The 26,036-nt window shown below is 40.5% G+C and overlaps 1 protein-coding gene across 3 annotated transcripts; it reads right to left on the reverse strand.

Moving 5' to 3' along the window:
• LOC146450748 (uncharacterized) lies at positions 1-26,036 on the reverse strand. Of its 3 annotated transcripts, XM_085099940.1 has the most exons (11): positions 25,943-26,036; positions 20,877-21,123; positions 19,271-19,330; positions 17,988-18,280; positions 10,206-10,298; positions 9,629-9,697; positions 8,941-9,515; positions 7,658-7,835; positions 6,123-6,167; positions 4,328-4,971; positions 1-2,142 (listed from the first exon to the last, which is right to left on the reverse strand). In XM_085099940.1, exons 1-11 carry the CDS (start codon positions 25,950-25,952, stop codon positions 1,981-1,983), a joined length of 2,376 nt encoding a protein of 791 aa, XP_084956066.1. In that variant the 5' UTR covers positions 25,953-26,036; the 3' UTR covers positions 1-1,980. The 3 variants fall into 3 exon arrangements, with proteins under 3 accessions (XP_084956066.1, XP_084956067.1, XP_084956068.1); XM_085099941.1 differs by lacking the exon at positions 10,206-10,298; XM_085099942.1 differs by lacking the exons at positions 9,629-9,697; positions 10,206-10,298.

A 26,036-nucleotide genomic window follows, 5' to 3' on the forward strand; every position in this document is an offset into this window, starting at 1 on the left:
TCACAGACAGCCAATGTACCTTTATTTACATCATCAACTATTATTAAAAAAAATAATTTTCAAAAATAAAACAATAAAAATATCATTACATGTAAAATGATATTGTAATAATAAAAATATTTCGAATTTGTACAGAGTCCTACAGTCAATAATTCAATTGTGTACTCACACCTGATGGAAAATTTAGTTAGATTGACGTACGTAAAGAAAAACTTAATCAGCGAGGATTGAAAACCGAAGCCAAATTAAGACTGGAACACTATGGAAGTCATAGCCAATACTGCAACCGCCACTGTGGTGTAGTTAGACTCCCAGCTTAACTATAGCATCCTGGCTAGCGAATCGTGTTATCCATGTCTTAACGGGTGGGAGAATTCAGGAAATTTTTGTCATTGTTTTCAAATCTTTTATTTCTTAAACACCTGAAAATCTTAATAATTTATTCACTCTTGAGGTGAACACAATAAATTTAACAGGAATAAATTACCTTACTCTTCCCAGTTTTGGAACTAAAACGTACGGCCTAAAGTCAATGTCCTGCTTGGCCTCTCCCATTGGAACTCGCGATTAGGCAATGTTAGGGCCTTTAGCTACATTGACCGCCTTGAAGACCGCTATAATGAAAATAACGGGTTTTTTTTTTTTAATTTGAGAGAGCACTTGTTTTTTGTATGACCGGTGTAATTTGTTAGCAGTGTTTAACAATTATTTCTTGACCGCGCGTTGGATGAAAGTATCGTATCCAACAATCGCGAGTGGAATAATTGTTTTATTAAAAAGAACCACGAAAATGCGCTAAGTCTTGCTGATTTAGAGAGCACGTGGTCTTGTCTTTAGTGGAGAAAAATTTGAAAGATTTTAGGACGTACATTTTTTATACCTGCACCAATGTCATACTAAAGGCTGGTTTTCAATAGGACAAAAGCATAAGCATAAAGAAAAGCAAATAAGAGCACTAGCTACATAAGCATAAGCATAAAGATAAACAAGTGAGAGCACTAGCTACATGAGCAACATAAGGCCAGACGCACGCGCAGAAAACCATTTCTTGACAGAGTTCTCGATACCAGCTCCCCTCGATGCATACGTTAAGAAAGATGGTGGACGAAACGGTTGACTGCCTTGTGCATGTGAGTGTGCGTATGTCGCACTCGTTCTCATTAGTAGGGACTTTACGCAAACACGACGTCGACGGCAACGAAAACGTCAATAAAGAAACGGCTTAATGAGCTAAACAATGCTGTGCACGTGCATTACAAATTTTGATACATTTCGTCGCCATCTTCGTCCAAACAACAACGTGAAATGCCCAAATTCAAGGTTTTATGGAGAACTTGAGCACATGACAGTAAATTTTCATTCTCTGTGCTAACTTGAACACCGTTCCCACCAGTTCTGTTACTGGATAGTTCGGCCACATTGTAGAAGTTGAACGAAATGGAATAAGCGCAAAGTAGTACAAGTAACACGAACTTGTATTTTCAAGTGACGTTTTCGTTGGCGTTGCCGTCGTGGTTGCGTAAAGTCCCCAGTGACTGAAAACTGCGACTTCAGTCTAAGCACAAGAAGAACGAACGTGTTCCTTCTTCTTGTGCTTTTGCTTATGTAGCAGGTGTTCTCACTTGCTAAAGCGACGTTTGTACTTCTGCTTAAGCTTATGTCCCTGTGAAAACCAAGCGTTACCCTCTTCCAAAACCGGCGAGCGCGGATAGAGTTTGAGTCCTGGAATGTAGACATAATTAATGTATGGAGCCGTGCAGAAATATTGCCCACAAATTTTAAAGCCAGTTCGAGCTAAGTAAACAACTATTATTTGCAACAAATATACAAAGCAATTATTCAAAAACGAACAACCAACGCACTCTCCTTAACGGTCAACGAGCCACTGGGTTTTGACAAATGCCTCTTTCTTCAGTGCGTTAGAGCTAGAAAATATTAAAAATGCATACAAAATATTGTTTCTCAGTCCTCGCAGTCCACTCATAAGTACAGATGCTTGGTCAGTGTGTGAACAGGAGCTGGCACTTGCACAGGATCCCAACGGTACCTGTTCTGGTGATCAACCACCCGCTTAGTGACTTCCGTCAAAATGTCAAGCAAATTATGACGATGATGATGTTCTCTGATGACTTCAACCAAAGCCTGATGAAAAAAATAAAAATGATATAGGAAAATTAAAATGTAGAGGTAGCAGGCTGTGTGATACGAGTCCTACATTAATCTCCTGCGTTAGGATCAGTCTGCCGTCGGTATTTTGTAATTGAAGTAATTTGCTGAGCCAGGTCTACAAGAGATCCGGCACCACTAATCGGTTTGTCGCTGTGGTTCTTTCAGATTTTATTGTGTTTACTATATTAACGTCACAAATGTATGCAATAGGCAAATGGCGCATTGAACCAATCAGATCTCAGGAAAAAGTATGCGGCAGGTGCAGAAGGTAACACCAAGTCAAGTCGCTGTTTGCTCGGCTGCTGATTGGTTAAAGAAAGGACACTAACGCTTAAAGTTTAAAACGCCTTCTACGAGGTGTTTTTTTTTTTTTTTTTTTTTCTTTTTTAACAGGAACACAGCAAATAATTTAACCACGAAAAGCGTTGTTTCTTCCGAGTACAGTCTGGAGGTGCTGGGTATTCCCTCGTATTAGCTGAAAGGGTCTGAACAAGTGAACGAACGAATGAATGAAGGAACGTTGGCCCCACTACTAAAAGCTGTTTCCAAGAGGGCGTGTCAATTAAAATAAACCTATTATTTACCAAAACAATAAATACAAAAGCTTACGTCTAAAAATATTTTCGTTTGGTCTGATCTTCAAAAACTACTTATACAAATTACTCCCTGCCAGGACCCACTGAGGGTTTGCTTTTAAACACTGCAGTCTTTACCGCTCAATTATTACAGTGCGACGCGCCTTACCGTGGTCACCCAACAAACCTTTTTTTACAAGTTAGCCATAAAATACAAAACATGTTTTCAATAATTCGTTGTTGCGTCACTTGCCTGTTGGACTTCGCAAGGAGGCGTGACCGTTAATGAAATTCGAGTATCCTGATTGGCTAACTTGTAAAAAATGTTTGTTGGGTGGCCGCGGTAAGGCGCGTCACACTGTAACAATTCTAATGCGTCACTTCGATGCTCTTTGGACAAAAATGCAAATTTATTAATCTTCCTCTCTCCTTTAATAACCTGAAGAGAGAGAAAATCAGGCCACATATTGTACCTTTGTTAGGAAGGGTAATGCAGTTTCCTTGGATTAGCTAGTTTTAATACCCTTTCATGGTTTTACAAAAATTTAGCATCCTTGGGCCATACATACATACATACATAAACTTTATTTAGACACGGTAAAAACATCAGTTACAAGATAAAAATTTAAAATTAAAGCTGATTTACATGTTTGCCGTGTGGGAGTACGAGGAGGACAATTGGCGATCTATCTCATTTCTAAAATTAGTAAAAGATCAGGCCTGGTTGTTCAAGGACTGGATAACGTTATCCAGTGGTTAAATCAATATCCAGCGGATAGAATGTGCTCCAACTTTTATCCGCTGGAAAGCGACTTACCCTCTTTGAACAACCGCGGCCTGATTGAAAAGTCGGTCCTGCTACCTTTCGAGATCTTTTTTACATCAAGTGAATCAAACCGTGAACATAATTTTATGATGATAATTTTTTCATGAACATAAATTTAATAGAACATCCTTACTCATTAAGCTACGGACAGAACTCAAAAGTTTTTATCGAGGGACAGTTGTCTTAAACTATCCGCAGCCAAAAGTATTTCAACAACTCAAAAGGAGGAAATTCTGAGGATATTACTGTTCGAACCTTCAAAAGTTAAAGCTCATTTTAGAGTCGAAAGAAGAACAGGTATTAAACGCCTAAAGGAACTGCTTCACGATAAAAAAAAAAGACTGCGGAATTTCCTAAACTGCGTAAAATCTACTTTAACTAAAAAACATGTCCCGTAAGATTTTCGGAATGATTTAAAAACGCTCGTGACAGTTTGTTGACCAATCATCAAGAACTTAAAATTGGTTGTAACTTCCTCGCATACGTTTTCCCTGCACTTGCTACAATTTATGTGTATTTTTCTTGTGTTCTAATAAGCTTATATTGTTGTTCCTTTTTGTTTGTTTGTTTGTTTGTTTGTTTGTTTTATGGCCAGAGTCATTACTCCAGGGTGTTGTGCGAGGCTTAACATCCGTTTCTAAACTGAACCTAAATTCGTCTTTGCCTTTACAAGACCTTTTATACTACTCAATATATTGGCGCAACCTTCTAATTCGCTAATATGCTGCGCATAAAGCAAAAACATGATTAAACAAACCTGTATGAAGAAAGTGCCGGACACTAGAGAACGGAAGGATACGTAACCTGGCACAGTCGCGAATGCCAACAGGAAATCAGCTTCCGGAGGAAACTCACTTCTTGGGAGGGTGGAGTCGGGAGAGAATGGACGTGCAAAAGGTGAATTATCTATCTGAGCTGACACAGAGGCAACAGGTTGCGCGTTGATACTTCCAATTGAAGATGGGAATGTTTCAGTGGTGTTATGAATGAGGCCTCTACAAGTCTGGATGATAAACACTTTGGGTTTTCCTTTCAGTGACGGGCATTTGTCAGCTTGGAACTCAACCATCAGATTTTTCACGGTTGTCTCTCTTCCATCAACGCCAAGAATGTGATCTCGATCTCCACCGTGTGACATCAGAATGAGCACGAACGCGTCAAAATCGCGGTGGTTTTTGCCCCCGTACGTTTCGGCCACCCTCTCGATCTCGTGTTTGTTCAAATCTCTCCTGACAATTACATCGAACTTGAGAGCTCTGAAGAGAGTTTTGAGCCTTTTTTCGTCCTCTTCGGCGCCTTTACGATCCGCTATGTTCTTGTGCTGGAAATGTATGTTGTTTATAATGACACAGTACCCATGGGGTCGTTTTTTCATTTCATAGCGGCTGAGCTGGGTTGCATCTGTGGATTAAAATAAATCATAAATCTCGCCTAATATAAGTACAGTGCCTCCTAAAACAACACTATTTTTGAGCAATTTATGAAAAAGCAGATCTTAGCAAATGGAACCACATGATTTTCAGTGACAACCTTCAAGGACAGTACCTACTTTTGTTGCTGCGCATACGTTCTGCGCATCTCAATATTCTCGGGTTTGCTATGGTGCTTACTAACACAGGGATATTTTTGCACGGTTTAAAACTATGCGGAGAAAGTAGAACTTAGCTAGTGCCCTTGGTATCCAAAGAGAAATTTTGGGGTAACCATGCATTTTTCAGAGACAAAAAAATTTTAATTTCGAAAAACAAAAACGCCATACATTGCTTTGCATTTAGGAAAATATGTCGTACATTTTTTGTATATTAAAATAATTAATCAACAATAAAGACCCGTTTACAACGGTTTCAACATTTGCTTCAACATGCGTTCAACCACTTTGTTGAACCAAATGTCAGGGCCGTTTAAACAGCTCGTTCAACATTGTTGAAAGTATAAAAAATGTTGAAAGCTTGTTGAAGCAAGTTTAAATTGGTTTAAACTTTCATTCAACATCGATTCAAAATTTCTTTTGCTCTCGCAAATGTTGAGTTGTGTTGAAGATGTTCGAACACTCCGTTAAACATTTGTCCAACATTTGCTCAAAATCCGTTCAGTTTTTGTTGAACGAATGTCGGTCAAATGTTGAAACCGTTTAAACGGGCCTTAATTCTAAAAAGCTTTAAAATGGAAAAATGTACGTCTCTCTTTTTCTAGTACTACAGAAACGTGCCATTCAACAGGCAGTTTGATTTGATCAAATAGAAGAAAGATCCTCGCAGTTACTACGCAACTTAAGCAGTTGCGAAAAGAAAGCCTGAAAAAAAATTCAGGCTTGGACGGGATTCGAACCCATGACCTCTGCGATGCTGGCGCAGAGCTCTACCAACTGAGTCGGTGACACAAGTTGGGATTTCACAGAGAATCAAAAACCGAGACTTCCTCTACAGCGTAATAAACAGTACGTTACATCGGCATAATTCCCACAACTATTGTAAACGAAATCGGAGAGAGTTTGAATTGTTTTCATTTGCGTTACTACAGAAATGGTGCATTTTATTCTTGCGTCATCATACCTTGGACGAGACAGGCTACATCTCGGAGTGCGTCAGGTGTAGCATCTTTAAAAAACAAAAGCAATATAACCTTAGGATGCCACTATAAAAAAGCGAACAGCGCGTTATTCGAGGATTACACCGTGTTTAAATACCATGTTCCCTTAAATCACGGTGGGGAACTAAACTTTGAAATTTTTTTTTCAAAAGGGTACGATTAATCAAGTGGAGTTATTTGTCCGTTCACAAAAGTAATTCAAGTAGCTTGTTCCAGGTGTTCAATTTATGAGCAACGAAGCAGAATGAAACGCACAAGGGAAAAGTTGTGAAGAAAGTAGAAGGACTTGCTTTTTCAGCTCCATTTTCTCCCGTGCTATCTGTCCTTCGCTACCCCGACAAAATGAGTGCCTGAAGCAGGCAGCTTTTATGCGAGCAAATACGATCAACTTTAACTTAGATTCAGCTGCAGATAATTCGGAATTTCTTCTATGTACTCCACTTTTTAAACTCTACTTTACCTGGAAATTTCTTCGCTAGGCCCCCACCCCCCCCCCCCCGTTTCCTCCTTCGTAACACAATTCGAGGGCCATTTTAAGAAAATGGATCTGAAAAGGTATTTAGTAGGTCCAAAATAAGGCAATGACCTCATATGATGTTAGTATTTCAGGAAAATAGATACTTGTCAAATGAGTAAAATGGAAATAACGGAAAGGCATAGTTATAGGTATTGAAAGTGAGAAAATAAATTAGCATGAAAGCATTCAGGTAAAGAGTTTCGCGCGAATGGAATCTGCGTGCGTGTTCAGTTTCGGTCTTTTGTTCTTGATCCACAGCATTTCGTAGACCAAACATTCAAATTTGTCACGGCATTTCTTTATGACTTTAAAGTTCTTAATTAAGTTGTTAGGTATTAAACCATGCGCGTCCCTGAGATGTTTTCCGATCACAGAATGTTTATGCTCCTCAACACGTTGATGGAGGTGGCGGCAAGCTAGTGTACCCTATATAATTTGTATCACACAAATCACATTTAAATTCATATACTACACTTTGCTGATTGATCAGGGGAGGCTTTTCTTCTGTGACTCTCAGATGATCAGCGATCTTTTTGATGTGGATCAAGAACAAAAGACCGAAACTGAACACGCAAGCGGATTCCCTTCGCGCGAAAATCTTTACCTGAATGCTTTCATGCTAATTTATTTTCTCACTTTCAATACCTATAAGTGTGCCTTTCCGTTATTTCCATTTTACTCATTTGACAATGAAGATATGAAGTCGTCGAAACGTCATGCTGTTTTACTATCGTTAATTTCTTGTTGAAATGTTTCTCTAAATCGTTTTTTATCAAATAGATACTTATTTCATTTAACCTTGTCAAATTTTACAACTTTGAGCTTTCGAGACAACACCGAAAAGTAGTTTGGGTAGCTGCAAATCTTGTTTAGGATGTGAGAAAATACCAAACATGTTTTCTGTAACACCTTACACCTTACGGGCTTGTCACGCAGTCCTTTTATCATTGTTGATAGAAATAGCTGTAAAAGGCCTCTTACCAAAGCGCACTTTATGCCTCAGTGTGTGAGCCAGATATGGTACTGGAACAAACGACAACATGTTTGATTGGTTGGTTTCTTTGTAGACTTTGGACATGTCCACCATCAACTCGTTGACTTTTGTCAGCATCTCCAGCAAGTGAAAGAGGCGACAATTTTGCATAACCCTCACCAGCACCTGTTAAATGATAAACAGAGGAGAAAAAGCGCACCAATACAAGTCTACTCAAGTTATTGTATGGCCGCGCTACATCACTTCTACAAGCAATTTTTTTTTAATCCAATCCAGCGTACATAAATTATGCTATTGATTAATCGAGAACGCTGCACTGAAAGTTCACCTTTACAAAATAATTACAATGTACACTTATAACAATTCAGCTGTGGTAAGCAAAAAATGTCATTTTGATAGACGTTAGTGCTGAAGGACCACGCTTGACTGAGTTTAAAGTGGAATAGTAGTGATGCACGGGCCTTCACTTATTTACAAAATAATTTTAGAACACTAAGAGGAAGAAATAAACTGAATTCTAGAATGAAACAACTCATGATCTGTTCTAGTGCATTTTGGAAATGAAACTAAGACAACATGAAAAAGGTTGTCCTAACTTTTTTTTTTTTTTCAATTTGCAATCTATTCCAACTCAGTCTATCTGTGGCCTTGGGCACTCATCAACGGTTTTAACAAAACTGGACCATTATTTTAGGTATAAAACGAATTTTGGTTTTTGAAAACTGGTATCCTCCCTTTAATAGCGTTTATGTTGTTGCTGTTCTTTACTTCAGAAGCAGGTAACGTAGGGACTGGAATCATTAAACAACCGTTACTATTTTCGTCTTCAATGACACGTGATACTATGTTCATAAAGAATAATGTGTAGTCTGTGTATATCTTGCTCAATGTACACACACAGTATTTATCCTTGGTTTTCTTATAGTAATGTTTAAGGATATAAGTCCAGCAAAATTAGTCTGAAATACCTCTGTTGATGAATGCACTAAACGGCAAAACGACAACTATTCCACAAGTCAGTTTTTCCAAACTCCAAATCCCGTTTGTGGTTAACCGTGTTTAAGTAAGAACAAAAGCGCAAAACGCAAATATGCAGTAATAAAATTTGTGGACTGTTATAATCATTTTCCTTCACTGCATCAACGCTGCTTTGATCAATTTCATTGATTCATCTCACCCATTTAACGTGTAACAACTGAGAAAGTGTGTGGAACTTCCTAGCCATTTTTCTTCATTGTATAAAAAAAGTTATGACAATATTAGTTCTGACCTGAATGAAAAAATGCTCTGGCGTCTGCTCGGCTTCAACAACTGGAGATGTCACACAAGTTAACAGAAAATCAGCTTCTTCAGGACACGCAACACTTCCGGGTGTGGCAGAGGAAGGCAATAATGGCATTGCTTCGTCTGTACAGAAGTGAGCTAGCAGTGAGCTGTCATGGCTTTCCACTAATTGAACCGGTGACGTTGTAAATCTTAGGACAAAAAATAATTTGGGTTTGTTCTGAAGCGAGGAGCAGTTGGAAGCTTTGAATTCAGACATCACTTGCTCGATGCTTGTTTTCCTTCCATCGAAACCGGTAATGTCGTGGCCTTGGCAGCAAAGTGACATGACAATGAAAACAAACGAGTTGTATCTCTTATGATCTTCTCTCGCAAATTGTTTGGCCACTTCGTAGATCTCGGTCATTGTAAGATCTCGTTTCACCTGCACGTCAAACGCTAAGGAACTGAAAAGGCCAACGAGCCGCTCTTCCTCAAGAGTTAGGTTTGGAACGTTGTTGATCATGAGACAAATTCCAACAGGGCATTTGTTCATCTCATAGTAGCTCAGCTCAGGTATCTCTATGAATTAAATGACCAAGCAGTCCTGGAATCAGTGTTTATGGCTCAATTTTTCAGTTTGAATTTTCCAGAGATAAACTCTCACACTGTGCTTGGCACTCTGTGGTACAAACCTGTTAATTCCTGATTATCTTGGCAACCCTTTCCGTTGCTGGGCAAGTCAGGTAAAAGCCAAAAAAACCCTAAGAGATGAAAAAGTCATTCATCTTAGACCAAAAGACACAGCCACACTAGCTTCGTGCAATTTAAAACATGAAAAATTCCAACTGCTCGTTACGACTTTAGAGTATATTTTTTCCCCAGACTAGCCACAAGTCGACTTCTTATCGCGCCAAAAGAGAGCGTTATACTCGCCTGCCTGGATCCCGGGAAAACTGATTTTGAAAAGGTCTACTTTCTCTCCTAAGAAGCTTTTGTTTTCTTTGAAATCTTTTGAAGTTGGTAAAATTTAATTACATATGTTTTTGGATTGACAAAAATGTTGTTTAGACGACAAAATCCGACAATCCTGGATTTTGGGGGGATACGGTTCCGCTCCCTAGACGTGTCTGCTGCTTCAGCTAATATAAAAAAACCGATCATATCAAAATACATAAACAATCTTTCAAAGAATTGCCCTTATAAGCCCTAAAGCAATCCGGGAAAACGAAAGAAGGGAAATTAGGATTCCCCTAAGGAAACTTTCAATACCTTCTTGTAACGCACGTCCCAAGGCGACCACCCAGCACGTGTCCATTATATTTGGTAACAATTCCACTGATGAAGAAGTTTGTTGACTGCAAACTGAAAGAGGTCAGAATTTGAATTGTTGTTGTTGTTGTTGTTGTTGTTGTTGTTGAGTTGTTACTCGGTCTGTGAGGACACGAGTTAAGTTCTCGGCTGCGTTCTTTTTACTCGGGCCGCGCCGTGAGGCGCCGAGTTAAGTTCTCGGTCGCCAAGAGATAACTCATAAGACTTCGTAAATGACCACATGACGTGTCACATACAGGATGGCGGGTGCAGGACAAATGAAGCTAAATTACTAAAATAAAATTAAACTTTGGCATTCATAGAGAGAAGTATCTCGGAAATTCTTAATGACTACTATTAAATCATTTCTGTCCAGACTTAAATATCCGGACTTGAACAATGATACGGAAAACGCTTGCAAAAGTTTGCGTTTTAATCAGGAGCCATAATCAGGGATGGACACCATAAGCATGGGGTCCACGCGGTCCCATGTGTTGTACCAAAAAATCTATTTTTAGAAACAATTGCACCACCCATCACGTCATAAACCCGCGCGGATACACGCAAATATGCGTGGGGCTACTACCTTATATGGAAAATAGAAGAGAAAGTCTAGTTCGGTTTCAACAAAAATACATAATTTTTAAATACTTTGAATGTGAATATAACATTTTATTACCCTGTACATGTTTAAGTTCCTTCCTCTAACCTTACTAAACTACAGCTGTAAACTAAAGCATTGGGGACAACTCCAGGAAATTCTCCTGGCTGAGTAGAAAACATTTTATATAAAATATTCTCCGTGATGCCGATATATATACACTGAAATTTTATTTGATAAGTCAGTTTCAACTGATAAGTCAGTTTCAACCGTTTCAACCGCTGCGGTCTCCATCCCTGATTATGGCTCCTGGTTTTAATACAATCCCAGTGATCACCAAAAGATTTGGTAGAGCGTAGCACTCTTGAATGAGGCCTTCACGACGATCATACCGGAAATTGCGATCTCTTAGCGTCATCATGACCCGGGGTCACACAGATACATATCTTACTCACGGTTAGTATTGAAAAACAATCAATGTACAAATGGTTTCTGTCTCCAAATCACAGGTGAAAACGTAAGGATTATAGCCCGGGAATTAAAGCATCCGTATGAAGCAGGATGTCGTTTTCCACTGTATTTCATTGGTACTGCAAATAATGCAATTCTATTTGGTGGTTACTTATTGCCTCACTAAATCTCTGTATCTATCGATTTGGGGTAGTTAGCGATGTTGGAGATTATCAGTGCCAAAAGATCGTATTACGCACAACGCGGTCAAATATGGCCCGAGTTTAAGCTGGTAACAGCTTCAATTCTTGTTATATTTTTTGGCGGTTTTCATTTGAATGTCGTAAAGCCAAAACCAAAGTAATTTTCTTTGTCCAATCATAACAGATATAAGAACAGCGAGGTGAGCCAATCAAAATTCGAAGCAACTTCATGTGAACGGAGCCAAGCTCGGGAAAATGGGTGAATAAAAGTCGAGACTGGTTTGGGTTTGATTTGTGTGGCGGAGAAAGTGGCGCGAAACCTGTGAACCAATCACGGAGCGTATTTAAGCAAAAAGACCAAATTCAAAATCAGTCAATCAGTTCAGTCTCTTAAGTAAGACTCTCGAAGGCTTATCTCTCTGGAAGAAAGAACAGTTTCAAAGTTCCCGCAATGCTCTAGCCTTCTTCAGCAAATTTGGTCTCAGCTTCTTCATCCGCTCCTTGTCCATTCTTTGCTTGTCCTCCAACATCTTCAAGCGGTCCGACATCGGTTGTAAACTACTTAAAATCCATTCACCATAACGGTCTGGAGGTTTCCTTACGCGTACTGGTCTTTGGCTGTGGCTAGCTAGCTGTTCTTCTTCAGCCTCCTGTTCATCTTCTCTTTTCGCCTCCCCGCTCGTGTGATCATTTTAAAAATCTTCCAGCGGTCCACCTCCCTCCGTAGCTGGCATGTCCGCTACTTGATCATGTTCACCACCTTGCTCGATTTCTCCAACTGAAACCGTATCAATACTCGCACATCAACAACCTCATCGAAAAGCTCATTTCTAGCCGCAACCCCAATAGCCTCTTCTACAGCTTCACCGGTAACGGTGTCAGGCTCCACTGACTCCACCTCCCCACACGCTGGTGATACCTGTTCACATTCGTCGCTTCCACCTTGTGCATCCAGTGACCCGCCAACAGCTGGTTCGTCTATCCTTTCTTCCTGCCTTCTCTGGTACAACCGCAGGTTGGTAAAATGAACTACTTGAGATCTCCTGAAATGTCCCCTCACTTTCGTCCCCCGATATGTGACGTCTGTGATGCGCTCCACTATCTCAAATGGGCCCTCCCACTGTCGATGGAATTTGTTTGCTTCACCTGGCTTCAGTTGTGGAGTGTAGTGTAGCCCCAAATTACCAGTTCGAAACGCCATGTGTCTTACTCCTTTGTCGTATGCATCTTTCTGCAGACGCTGACCTACTTTCAGACTATGCCTCACATCACTGTATGCAGTCTCTAACCTGTCCTGGAGGTCACTGACAAACTCTGAGCAGTTCTTCTTATCAACTTCAGTTCTGCCCATCATTACATCCAAGGGTATCTGCATCTCCCGTCCAAACATAAGCTCAAAAGGTGTATGTCCCGTTTAGGAGTGGACACTACTTCTGAAAGCCATCATGCAGTAATCTAGTTGTTCATCCCAACCCTGTGGATCATCTTCAACTCTGGCCTTCAGCATGTTCTTTAAAGTCTTGTGCAGATTCTCAATCTGTCCATTACCCTCAGGGTGGTACGCAGTTGACAGTGTTTTGTTTATCTCCAGCAAATGGCACATTTCCTCAAACACCTGGGACTCGAAGTTTCTTCCCTGATCACTGTGTATGCTGTCTGGCACACCATATGGACACACCCAGTTCTTTAGCAAAACCCTTGCACAAGTTGTGGCACGTTGATTGGGAATTGCAAACGCCTCAGCCCACTTTGTAAAACTGCACTGCACAGTCAGAATGTACCTGTTTCCCCTTCGAGACCTTGGCAAGGGTCCGACAATGTCAATGTGGATCCTCTGCATAGGGTTTCCAGAAGGTATCGGATGTAGGGGTGCTTTCGGTTTAGGTCTGGATTTGCACTTTGCACATGTCAGACAACTGCTACAGTACTGATGGACTGCTTTTGTCAGCCCTGGTCTCCAAAACCTGGCTTTCATCTTTCGCAAGGTCTTCATCCTTCCTAGATGGGCACCTGCTGGACCATCATGAACTCTGGTAAGCGCTTCCTTAACAAGCACCTGAGGTAAAACCATCCTGCTCTTACTTGTGGAAGTTCCCTCAGCTGACCGCAAATAGAGTACTCCTTCTCGTAGCTCTAACAGTTCCCACTGTGCCCAGATTTCCCTTATTGCTCTACTCAAGGGTTGAAGCTCCTCATCAAATGGCTTCTTCCACTCCCGTGACAATTGATCTACAACTGGGCCAATATCAGGATCCTGACCTTGAGCTTGAGCCACCTTCTTTGGTGACCACAGATCCTTTTCATCATTCTGGTGTCGACCACTGAGAAGCCTGTAGGTGACTGTTGCTATCTGTGGTTCTGCAGGTGGAACACACGAGGGATATTCTCCATGATCCCGCCTAGGCCGTCGAGATAAACTGTCCGCATTGTTGTGTTGCTTTCCAGGCCGATGTTGGATCTCGTAATCACATTCCTGAAGGCACTCAAGCCATCTAGCCACCTGTCCTTGGGGTTCTTTAAAGGACGTCAACCATTGTAATGACTGATGGTCAGTTCGTATACAAAACTTCCGCCCTAATAAATAGTATCGAAAGGAGTCAACGAAGGTCACTAAAGCAAGCATTTCCAAACGAGTGGTGCAATAGTTCCGTTCATGTTCATTCAAGGAGCGACTACCATAAGCGATCACTTGCTCAGTCCCATCCTGTTGCTGTTGAGACAAAACCGCTTTAATTCCTAGGTATTGGTTTGCATCAGTATCAAGTATGAAAGACCCCGCTGCAGAGCTGAATTCGGGATAAGCTAGTACTGGCGCGCTCACCAGACGATTCTTCAGCTCCTCAAATGCAGCTGGCTGTTCCTGTTGCCAACAAAACGGTACATTCTTCCTACACAGTTTATAGAGCGGCTCCGCAATAATGGAGAATCCAAAGATGAACTTTCTGTAATAACCAGCAAGGCCAAGAAAGCTTTGAAGCTCTTTCATATTCTGTGGTACCGGACATGTTTTGACGGCTTTCACTTTCTCAGCACCAGTCTTTATTCCGGCAGACGACACAACATGTCCGAGAAAAGCAACTTCTTTTCTAAGAAAGTGACATTTACTAGGCTTCAGTTTCAAACCAGCAGTTCTTACACGATCAAACACCAACCGTTGGCGGTGGAGGTGATCTTCAAAGGTTGAAGAGCAGATGATGATATCGTCCAAATACACTAGACAATGGGTCCAGGTAAGGCCACTGAGCGCTGATTCATTAACTGAGTGAAGCTAGCAGGTCCGTTTGTCAACCCGAATGACATGACCATCCACTGGAATTGTCCCTGGTGAGTTGAAAAGGCAATTCTTGGGCCTATCCTCTTCTTTCACTTGCATCTGCCAGTACCCTGAGGCCAAATCCAAGGTGGTAAACCACTGAGCTCTACCCAAAACATCTAAAATGTCATCTGTCCGGGGCAGTGGTATGGCATCCTTCATCGTCAACTGTAGTCAATGTACATACGGTATGTTCCATCGTGTTTCCTAGCAAGTACCACCGGACTGCTCCAAGAACTTTGAGACGGTTCAATCCTTCCTGCAGTTAGCAGCTCTTCCAGTTGCTGATCAATAACTTCTCGCTGATAGGGTGGTACTCAACGAGGAGGCTGTTTCACTGGCTTGCAGTCACCCGTGTGAATGGCATGTTCTAAGAGGCCAGACTTTCCTAAATCAGAGTTTTCCTTTGCAAAGATATCCTCGTATTTAGTTACCAGAGACAAAAACTGATCTCTTTGGTCTTCTGAAAGCCCCTCCAGGTTACCTTGCAATTCTGAAGTCCACTTTTCATCCTCTTTAGGCTTCTCTCCTGTCATACCCGGTCTGTCAATAACCAAGCAAGATGCCTGAGAATCTGGATCGGACTCCAGTGGACATCCCCACTACTAACGGGGTGATATTCGGCAATTGGAAGATCTGCCCGCAGTCTGATTGGCCTGACTGAAAAGTTAGCAATTCTCACTGGAGTCAGTCCATCCCTGGGGATAACTAAGGAACGAGCTATATTGATTTCTGATTTGCTTCTTAGTTCCCTTGACTCCTCCAAAATCCCAGGAATCCCAGTGTTATGATCAAATCCACTCTTCAATTTAGCCTCTATCACTTGTTCGGTTTAAGTTTCAACTTGCATATCATCACACAGAAAAATTCTACAAACACTAGATGTAACCTTGCAGTACCTGATTGGAATTTCAGTAGCTCCAAGTACGAAGGTTCCAGTGTCACAGTGGATTTGACATTTAAAGTGCTGAAAAAAAAAACTGAGCCAAGTATGCAGTCATGGGATAGGCCTCGCGCAATCATAACTTGCCAAAAACAATCAATGTTTCCTAGACGAAATCTAACTTTTGTTTCTCCCAGAACTGTTAATTTATTTCCATTTGCTGTAGTCAGAGTCCCGGTGACTGGCTCGAGTTTTGAGACAAGCCCACTTTTCCGCCATGTTTCCTCATTCAAAACACTAACGGCACCAGTGTCTAGCAATATACAAGTCACACTATGATTCAAAATTCCTGTAACATAGATTCCAGAGTCTGACGTCACTGAGAGTACCTTATTCTTTACACAAGCAGAGTTGCCTACCTCATCGGCGACTTCTGATGCTTGGGCCACTACTTCAGGTCTCACGGGGACTGCCTGGCCCTCGGCAGGCCCCGAGCTCTGTTTCCCCCTTATCTGCGTGGACAATTTCGAGCAAAATGGCCAGGTGCGCGGCAAGCAAAACATACCAACTCATTACGGTGCCGCGCGGTCGAAGTCGTTTTGCTGTTCGTTCCAGGTCACGAATCGTATCATTCATACCAAGAACCAGTTCCTTGAGCTCACGAATCTCAGTCGAAATTTTCTCACTCTCCGCTGAAGCACTCACAACATTCACGGACTTTTTCTTCTCAACAGCTGGCGCAGCCTGACAAGCTTTACGAGCACTTTCTAATCGACGAACAACACGAACAGCCTTCACAAGAGACTCTCGTTGGCTCACGAATACTTTTTCACGCAATTTATTGCTGATGGCCACTCCTTGAACAAACTGGTCTCTTGCCAGTTCCACCTTGAACGCCGCCTCTGGGTAGGCATTTTCCACCAATTCCATCACACTGTCGGCGAATCCTTCAAAACTTCATTGGGCCGTTGACATTTAGCACGCAACTGCAATTTATAATCTTCCTTTGTCTTGCCCGAATCAAATCTTTCAACCAGCTTCACCGTGAATTCTTCAAAGGTTAGCGACACTGACAGCTTTAGAAGTTCCACTACTTTGTAAGCCGGTTGATCCAACAGGGTGAGCAAAAACACCCGACGATCTGAAAGTTTGATATGTACCAAATTTGCATGCTAAAGAGACTGCGACAGCCATGTCTTGAAATTTTGACCCACCGAATAAACACGTGGTGCCCGTATGTTCCTCCTGGACTCCGTTTCGGTAGACACCGCCATGCTCTACTTCAACGCCTGGGATAAGGTATTCACCAGCTGCTGCATTTCCGAGCTCTCCTCCTGCGATGTACTCTTTGCTAATTTCCGATGTTTGCTGTTTTGGCGCCGGTTTCGCTGGAAGACCGCCTTCGGCACCTTAGGGCATTTTCTTTTCGTCGTTGCTCATTTCCGCTCACTAAAATCCCACCGCTGCCACCAATGTAATTAATGTCACACAGAGAATTCTGAAGTCGCTTAAACGGTTTAATCGCGTAGCCGAGAACTTACAAAACACCAAGCACCGATATCGATTCTTGCGTTCTTACACCACGTGCTTTTCCGACCTAATCCCACGGTATATGTCCATCACGGAATGTGCTATTACATATCTGTGTAATCACGGGCATTACAAATTCCTTATAATAATATTGCCGTTTCACAGTCACCTTTTTTTTCCAGTGGTGAAACAGTTAGAAACGCTTGGTTCGATAGCTGGATGTGTTGAACGCCTTGTGAACAAGAAAACCTTTGCTTCCAATGCTAGTAGAGTGGTCAATAGAAACTTATTTTAATTAAGGGCCCAGCTGTTTGAAGCCCGATTGAGCTAATCCTAGATTAACGTGAACTTTGATTCGAGTTTAATAACTAATCAATAAAAATTCTCTCAAACGAGTTTTGGTCCTCATTTTTTACTTAGACTTTCCTTTACCTTTTGCTTGAAATTAGGCTTTGAAATCACTTATAAAGAGCGAGATGAAAACCTCGATTAACTTTTAATCGTAGATTAGCGTTCATCGGCTTTCGAACAACTCGCCCAAGGTGTAGAGTTTGTAAATGAAAGCATAATTGTTATGAACTCTATTGACACACGGTTTTCCAGGAGGGTCTTCGAAGCCGTTCAAAAAAACTCGCAGCACGTGTTTTATCGGGCCTAAACAAGATAATACACTCCCGCTCGTTTTTTAAACATCACTTATAGCACTCCTTCTCTATGGTGGTGTTCGGTAACCATTTTCATGATAAATGCATGAGAAAGCTACCTTCATCTTTATCCTCAGGAACAAGCGTTACTTGAATTCTGCTGTAGTTGTCCTTGGAGCTCAACCGAACATATCCATAACAGAAATCCGAGTCGTTCCCACAGCAAGACACCCTTTGTTCTTTCCCATTGATGATAAAGTGGACGGTTTTGCTCTTCAAATCGTGGTAAACACTCAAGATGCTTCCAGTTGTAATACCGTGGTCATGGTGCATTATTTGAACTGCTGTCCCATAAACGTTCTTGGAATCGAACGATTTGGTGAAGATTTGCCCTGAATCACTATTCCATGCCCTGTAATGATATGTATAAGAAGGGAGATTGATCTAACACACGAGCTAGTCCAGGATTAGAAGATAGTGTGGCTTAGCGATCAGTAACCGCTAGTCCCGAATTTAGCACCCTGGCTACGCTTGTAAAGTAAGCAACGGTTTCATCTCCAACCAGATGGAGTACGTTTAAGGACATCTGCAAGCAGGCTAACATTTAACTTTCCTGGTGTAGCTAATTTTCACACCTTATAACCTAGCAGTATTGAGTGGGTTCGGAGCCTGAAACCCGTATTTATGTTTTTAATATTGAGCCTACTCGATCAGTGACTGAGTGGGAGGGCTGGACGGCCAAATATTTGGTTCAATACAGTAGGGATTGGGCGCAAAGAGATCCGTGCGCTATGACCGGAGTGAAATATTTTCCCGACTCGGCCGGCCGTAGTTCGGTCAAGAATTATATCAACATAACAAGTATGGCGCGTTGGCAGTGAAAGCTCACTAGCCAAAGGAATTCGAACCCATGACCTCTGCGATGCAGTTGCGAAAAGAAAGCCTGAAATAAAATGTTTCAGGCTTTCTTTTCGCAACTTTTTAAGCTGCGTACTAACTGCAAGGATCTTTTCATCACATTTATTAGATCTTTTTTTCTTTTTAATCTGTCATCCGCAGTTCAAAATTTGTGTTTCGTGTATTCAAATGTCTACGAATTTTGCCGTAAAAATCAATAGGCCATTTCCAAATTGTCTTGAACTAAATAATGAAAGCGAGATTTCGTGTATAGTTTTGGTTATGATTAGTCTTCATTCACATCCAAGCAAAGCTAATTTTCATATGAAAAGCTTAGCACTTATCCTTGAATGCGAAATGAGGTTCAAAGCAACTCAGAAATGGCCTGTTGTCTTGGGCATGACGAATACACTGTCCTATAATGTTCAATTCATGGCTGCTGTTAGCCAATCAGACTCTAGCATTTTGCTACAGTTATGTTATAGAAAAGCACATGTTTTAGTACCATAACTCTCCAGTTAACTGAAGATGTTCTCCACTCTCTTTGCCAAGATAACGAAGTGTCCTAAAAGAAAAATTGGAAATCGAATCAGTTACGTTTCAATTTTCTGCAAAGCAATTCACATGTTAAGAAGCACCTCAGCAGTAACTGATAATCACACTATTTACCTTTCAATACAAAGTCTACTTCACTTTTTACTATCAAAACCTATTTCAGGTATGGCGGGAATTAAGTGCGCTTCAAGATCTTGTGAAATCAAAATTTACAGTACATCGGCGCAAGACGATAAGTATTAAAATTTTTTTTAGGTAAAATCGAACGACTCTTATCCGTAACCTTTGTACAAAGGTAAAGATATTTATTTATTTATTTATTTATTCATTCATTCATTCATTCATTCATTCATTCATTCATTCATTCATTCATTCATTCATTCATTCATTCATTCATTCATTTATTTATTTATTTATTTATTTAATTATTTATTTATTTATTTATTTATTTACCACGACATACATTCATAGAAGGTCACAGTGAATAATAGACTAGGATCTCACATGAGTTTACGGTGAATAATGATAGTAAAAGAAGAAGTAAGAAGTGGCGAGGAGACCTCAAGAAACCCCCGGGCTTACACTGAGAGGTCTCCTCGGGTATGTTTGTAGATATGTTTGTAGATGATACTTGTCCAAGTAAAAAGTCATAATAGGGAATTATCGTTGTATTCCTAGCTTAAAAAGTGTACTATCTCAGACATTTGGAAGCCAACAAGTTCAGTCATAAGGCTTATTTACACGTACCGATGAATTTCGCTCGATTTGATTCAATTTAACAAAGAAAATGAGCGAGCCGGCCAAAATCGGCCTGATGTAATAAGATATGTGGCAGTGCTGCAGATTTTTGGAATCAGATGGATTTTCTCCCCGTGCTACACCAACAGAAAAGAAATCAATCGGCCGTCAAAATGTGCTGTTTAAATTGGCCCCGGTGATAAATCGGTACGCGTGAAATAGCACGATTCGTGTATAGAGTGTTTTCATTCACGTGACTACTGGCTATATTGGTTTACTGGAACAAAAGAAAGTATTTGCATAAAAATAGAGTGCAATTCCCAGAGGTTTAGTTTGGGACACCAGCATGGCCGCCATTTCTTTGTTTTGGGACACCAACATGGCCGCCGTGACGTCATGTGAAAACACTCTATACCACTCGAAGTCATGAAAAAGTTGTTAAAAAAGGCCGTCGCTCAGAGGACTTTGTTATAGACTAAATAGACTAAAAAAATTCTTGAAAAGCTACAATTACCAGGGTTTCGTTTACACCACCATCTACCTTGCCAAAATGCCAGACAGATAGATACAAGAATTTTTTTCAACCTTTGTAGCTATTTTCCCATTTAAACTAAGGGTTTCTAGATATTTATACTTGTAATACACTTAGGCTAGCTCTTAACCCAGTCCTATCGACTGTAATAGAAAAAAATGAATCACTTTATTTAACTGTCAATGTAATATTTTCGAGTTATTGTAAAAAAAAAAAAATTATCATTTTAATGTTATTCTACGCACTGACATTTATTAATAAACCATCATCATCAAAATTAAAGCACCTGTTATCCGGGACTATTAACCCAAAGCTCAAACTTGAGTTGCCCTCGATGTAGTCAACAAATGCGAGCAGCTTTGTAGTGCCACAAAGAGGGAACCTGGTGACGACTTCTTCATAACGAGGCCAATGATCTCCTCTCACCCATGCTGTTGGCGTTGTATCGGAGATGCCCTCTGAGCCGCGAACGAACTCTAGACTCCAACTAGATCTTGTAGAATCTTGGCTCCGATAAGCTGCACCATCATAGACTGCGTAAAAAAAAAATACGCCTATTTAAAATTACTATGGTAACGAAATAGGTGATATATTGCTAAGAACTCTGGTCAAATAAAACGCTCAGAAAGACCGAAGATGACGCAAAGAGTGCCGACGTTCACCGAAGTTTGCCCTAGGACTGTCGAGGCTCACCGAAGATTATCAGTAGGTGTTCGAATATGAATGACCTAAACTAACATAACATAGATGACGCTCTTGTCGCTATTGTTTTTCTTTTTTCGTACTTTTCAGTAAAACTTGAGTGTTCATGTCCATGATGTTCGATTTATTGATTTATTAATTAGTTTATAAAAAAAACTTTTGTTCAGGTTCCTTTTCCATGTTGAACTGAAAAACATGATAAAGGTCTCACGAAGGAACCTCGTTCCTAGGGTCCTCGAATAAGGGAGGGAGGGGGAGGAGCCTGGGAACGAGGCTGTTCACGAGGATCAAAAAAACACATCGCTGACGTAACTAACGAGGCCCCGAAAATACAGCAGTTACCAATAACAGGCGACCTACCGTCTTCTAAAGAGTCGGATAAAGTTGCGTTTGGTGGACGTCAATCAAAGAAAAGCCGTTGAAATTATGATGATCATGTTCACCAACTATCTTCCACAGAGTGATTGCAGAAAGAATCAATATGGAATTTCTTCACAGCGAGTGGCCTTCTGTTCCCTCTGTACCGAGGTTTTTACTCGCGCGCCGCGAGGACTTGGGATAGACCCGGGGATAGATCATGGCACCCAGAGTAGCCTTCAGGGCCCAGTTGTTCAAAGCCCGATTAAGCTAATCCTGGATTAACGCAAACTTTGATTTGAGTTTAATTGCTAATCAACAAAGATTTTTCCAAAAGATTTTCGGCCCTCAGTTTTGACTTAGACTTTTCTTTACCTTTAGCTTGAAATAAGCCTTTAGCCCATTTTAACGAGCGACGATGAAAGCCTCGATTAACTTTTAATCGTGGATTAGCGTTAATTAAGTGTATATGACAGGTTTTCTTTTTTGTTTTTATTTGCTTGATCAAATCTTCATGTTGTTCTCGTATGAAAAATCGAAAAAAATTTCCCTGTCAATTTTTCTTGCCCTCCCCGAGGCGGACAAATACGTGTAATTTCATTTCTGGTTGGATACAGAACTGTGCACGACGGGAAACTTTAATTAATGAAGAGGAATAGAATCTTATTTCCTGAATTTACGATCGCGAGCAGTTGCTTAACGGCTTTACAAAAATGCTAGCTGACCTCTCTTCGCGTTTTAAACGACATATTTGACCTCCGAAAACAAATTAAAGGAATTAGTTTTCCAGTGTGACGAAATTTGGAATGAAATTTTGCCGGAGGAAACTTGAGATTTTCTTAACAACTAAATCCTAAGTTCTGAGGTGATTCAGGCCTTCCGGACAGAAATCCACACCGTTTGGTGTCCCCGAAATCTATTGTAAAAAGCCTTAATAACACAATAATAAGCCTCGGAAATTCGGATTTAGTTTAAACGAATTTCTTTAGTAATGTTTAAAACACGGGCAGCAGTGTTTTATCGGGATTTAAAACCACGAGGCGCAGCCGAGTGGTTTTAGACCCGATAAAATACGTGCTGCGAGTTTTTTGAACGGCTTCAAAAACATTCCTGGAAAAGCGTGTGTCAAGAGAGTTCATAACAATTATGCTTTTGTGAACGTTGGAAATTAGCATACGAGAAAAACATTTAAACACCACATACTAATAAGGAGGAGGTTTTTTCGGGTTTTAAAACCACTGCACTTGATGTTTCATCGACCATTTGATAGGTCAATGGGCTTATGAATTATTAATGCATCACTTGGAAATCGGGGAAATAAGATTCCATTCCCTGACATTTTCCGTGACTTAATTTTCAGCTAAAGCATCTGAACATATCAAACTGTATTATCTTACATAGATAATGTAATAAGTTCTCTCGTCCTTCTTAAAGGCTATAAACACATTTTAAGTTGGTTACCGGCCCTGTTTAATGATCACTGGCCAATAAAACAGAACTTGAACCACCTTGTACAGCATAATAAACATATGAAACCACAGGAAAGTACTACCCAATAGCTTTTATTTGTATGGTCACACTTCAGGATTTCATCCACAGACTAAAAACGTAGAACCTCCTTGTACAGCATAATAAACAGCACCACAAGAAAGTACTGCTCAGTAGCTTTCATTTGAATGGTCACACTTTAGGATTTCATCCACAGACTAAAAACGTAGAACCACCTTGTACAGCATAATAAACAGCACCACGGGAAAGTACTGCTCAGTAGCTTTTATTTGAATGGTCAAACGGTAGGATTTTATCCGCAGACTAGAAAGTTAGGACCACCTTGTACAGAATAATAAACAGCACCGCAGGAAAGTACTGCTCAGTAGCCTTTCTTTGAATGATCACACTTTAGGATTTCATCCGCAGACTCAAAAGTAAGAACCTCCTTGTACAGAATAATAAACAGCACCACCTGAACGTACTGCTCAGTAGCTTTCATTTGAATGGTCACACTTTAGGATTTCATCCGCATACTCAAAAGTAAGAACCTCCTTGTACAGAATAATAAACAGCACCGCCTGAACGTACTGCTCAGTAGCCTTTCTGAATGGTCACACGTTAGGATTTCATCCGCAGACTCAAAAGTTAGAACTTCCTTGTACAGAATAATAAACAGCACCGCAGGAAAGTGCTGTACACTTTGGGATTTCAACTACACTCTTTTTTATATAAGAACTTTTTATGGGAGGGGGGGCTGAGGCTGAACGTTTTTACTGCTTCTTACTTTGTGGCAATTTGAGCCTGAAAAAGTTCTTTTTAAGAACTTTGAAAACAAAAAATGCAGCCTTAGTCCAACACAAAATGAGATGGTCAAGTACGTACCACGCATGCAACCAGAAATCCAATCCACGGTTTATGTTCAAATGCGCCCCTTTATAATTTGGATTTATTAATAATTATTCACCAAAGTGGAGGTGAATAGTGATGGATATTTACCGAGCCGCGAAGCGGCGAGGTAAATATCCATCACTTTCACCGACACTGAGGTGAATAATTGTTTTAGTACATGCCACACAAGCTGAATAACTAGTGACCAAAAATTAGTTTATTCTTGACAGTATACCAACAAATGGTGGGAAGTTTTAAAATCTTGCGTGCCGCGCGGTAAGCGATTTATTATTGTAGAAAGTTCCGTCTCGCTTTCTTGCGGACAAATAAAACTTCTGGAGGCACTTGTTTAGTTGCTACGTGTCTTTTCTTTGTTTGTTGTGTGAAATTTGTCCTCTTGTTGAAACCATACTGCAAAACATTAGATGTTTCATTGTTTACATTATATTAAAATTATAGTGCTCGACAGTTTTCGTAAACAATGCCTTATATTTTTATTTTTTGCCTTAGAATATGAGGTTTGAAAGATTAAATAACTTACCACGTAATGCCGTCAAACCAAAATTTGTTACCATTTTTGTATTTTTTGTAATGGCCGTCTCTTTTATCGAAATAATTTCCTCCTAAGTGACCGTGGCGAAACGGGAAGCCATCTTGTTTCCCTTAGGCTGCTCGGAGGTGAATAGTACTTGGCTAATCACCTCCGAGCTAGCCAATCAGTGCGCGCGAAAAGCACTATTCACTTGTGTGGTATATACTAACATGTATTATTTTATCGGTATGTTTATTGTTCATTTTAAAAACATTTGGTCAAAATAAAAATGTTCTTAACTGGCTCTCAGCCTGGGTAATGTGCTACGTATGTTCTTAAATTTTAGTTAAACCTCAACCTCAACGCTCGTGCCTGAATTTCCTGTAGTCGGGTCCCAGATGGATGCCACGCTTCAAGGAACAGTCTTTTATGACAACTTCTTTTGAAAAATCTTTTGAATAGCCAGATTCATAGCTCTTTTGTCCCGGGTGACTCAGACGTTAGAGCACCCATTGCATTTAAATAATGCTGTGGTTTTACCCACGATTTTAAAAACTGATGACACTCGGAATTATTTTCGCACAGCTGCATCAAATTACTCAACCATAAAATTCCAAAGGTCAAGTTAGGGAAAAAACCCATTTTGAAGTGGAGTTGGAAAAGAATCAGCGGCTAACTGACAGTTATAAAATTATTAGCAAGAGCGTAATATTTGCTCGTGTTAAGGGAAATTGCAGAGCACAGATGAACATGAAGGCGCTATTTGGCCGCAATCAAAATAGCGAACTGTAAGAAAATAAAAAAAAATGACGAGTAATACTACCCGTTTCTTGGAATCGGGTGCTTGGTATCTTAACAACCCCAAGTCTCCATTCCGGATCAAATAGTAGCTACATGTATGCTTTATTTTCCTGTTTATCTTTGCATGTATAAATTTATGTTATGACGAGAACAAAGCGTCAGATCATCTTAGTGACCTAGGAGACGTAGCACACCAAATTCTCTTGTAAAAGAACTCAAAAATTTGCCTAGGAAACACAATGCTGAAGCTTTGTGAGTAACAACTACGTCACAATGTATCTTCACAACATCTACTCCAGAGAATGTTCAATAAGGAATAACGGTATACTAAATCTAGCCATGGCCACATAACCAACACTCGCGGTCACTTAAACTATATAGCCTGCGTGAGGATGTCTCCTATTTTCCTTTTTTTTGAGGGCAACAAAGGACATATAGGAGACTCAAACGTGTCAAAGTGAAAGTGCTTCCGCAAGTGGCGTTAAAGTCCAGCTAAAAATCGTACCGCTTGGTCTGGAAGAGAATTGAATTATTGATGAAAAGTGAACTAAAGGTCTCTGATTTTAAGGGAATCTCCTCACCTTGTTCCATAGTCAATTCAATTTAGTTGTCCATTTTACGGGTGGGAAAGACGAACAACCATGTTAACTGTATGACCGAAGGAATGATGCTAAA

Source organism: Pavona decussata, unplaced genomic scaffold, assembly GCF_977016875.1.
Source record: "Pavona decussata unplaced genomic scaffold, jaPavDecu1.1 SCAFFOLD_426, whole genome shotgun sequence".
In the NCBI taxonomy this organism is placed as follows: Eukaryota; Metazoa; Cnidaria; class Anthozoa; order Scleractinia; family Agariciidae; genus Pavona; species Pavona decussata.

Coding starts and splice junctions, on each gene's coding strand:
- LOC146450748 (XM_085099940.1), bottom strand. Junction 9,516..9,628: donor AGATAATCAGGAATTAACAG/GTTTGTACCACA, acceptor TTTAATTCATAG/AGATACCTGAGCTGAGCTAC. Junction 4,972..6,122: donor TGTAGCCTGTCTCGTCCAAG/GTATGATGACGC, acceptor TTTAATCCACAG/ATGCAACCCAGCTCAGCCGC.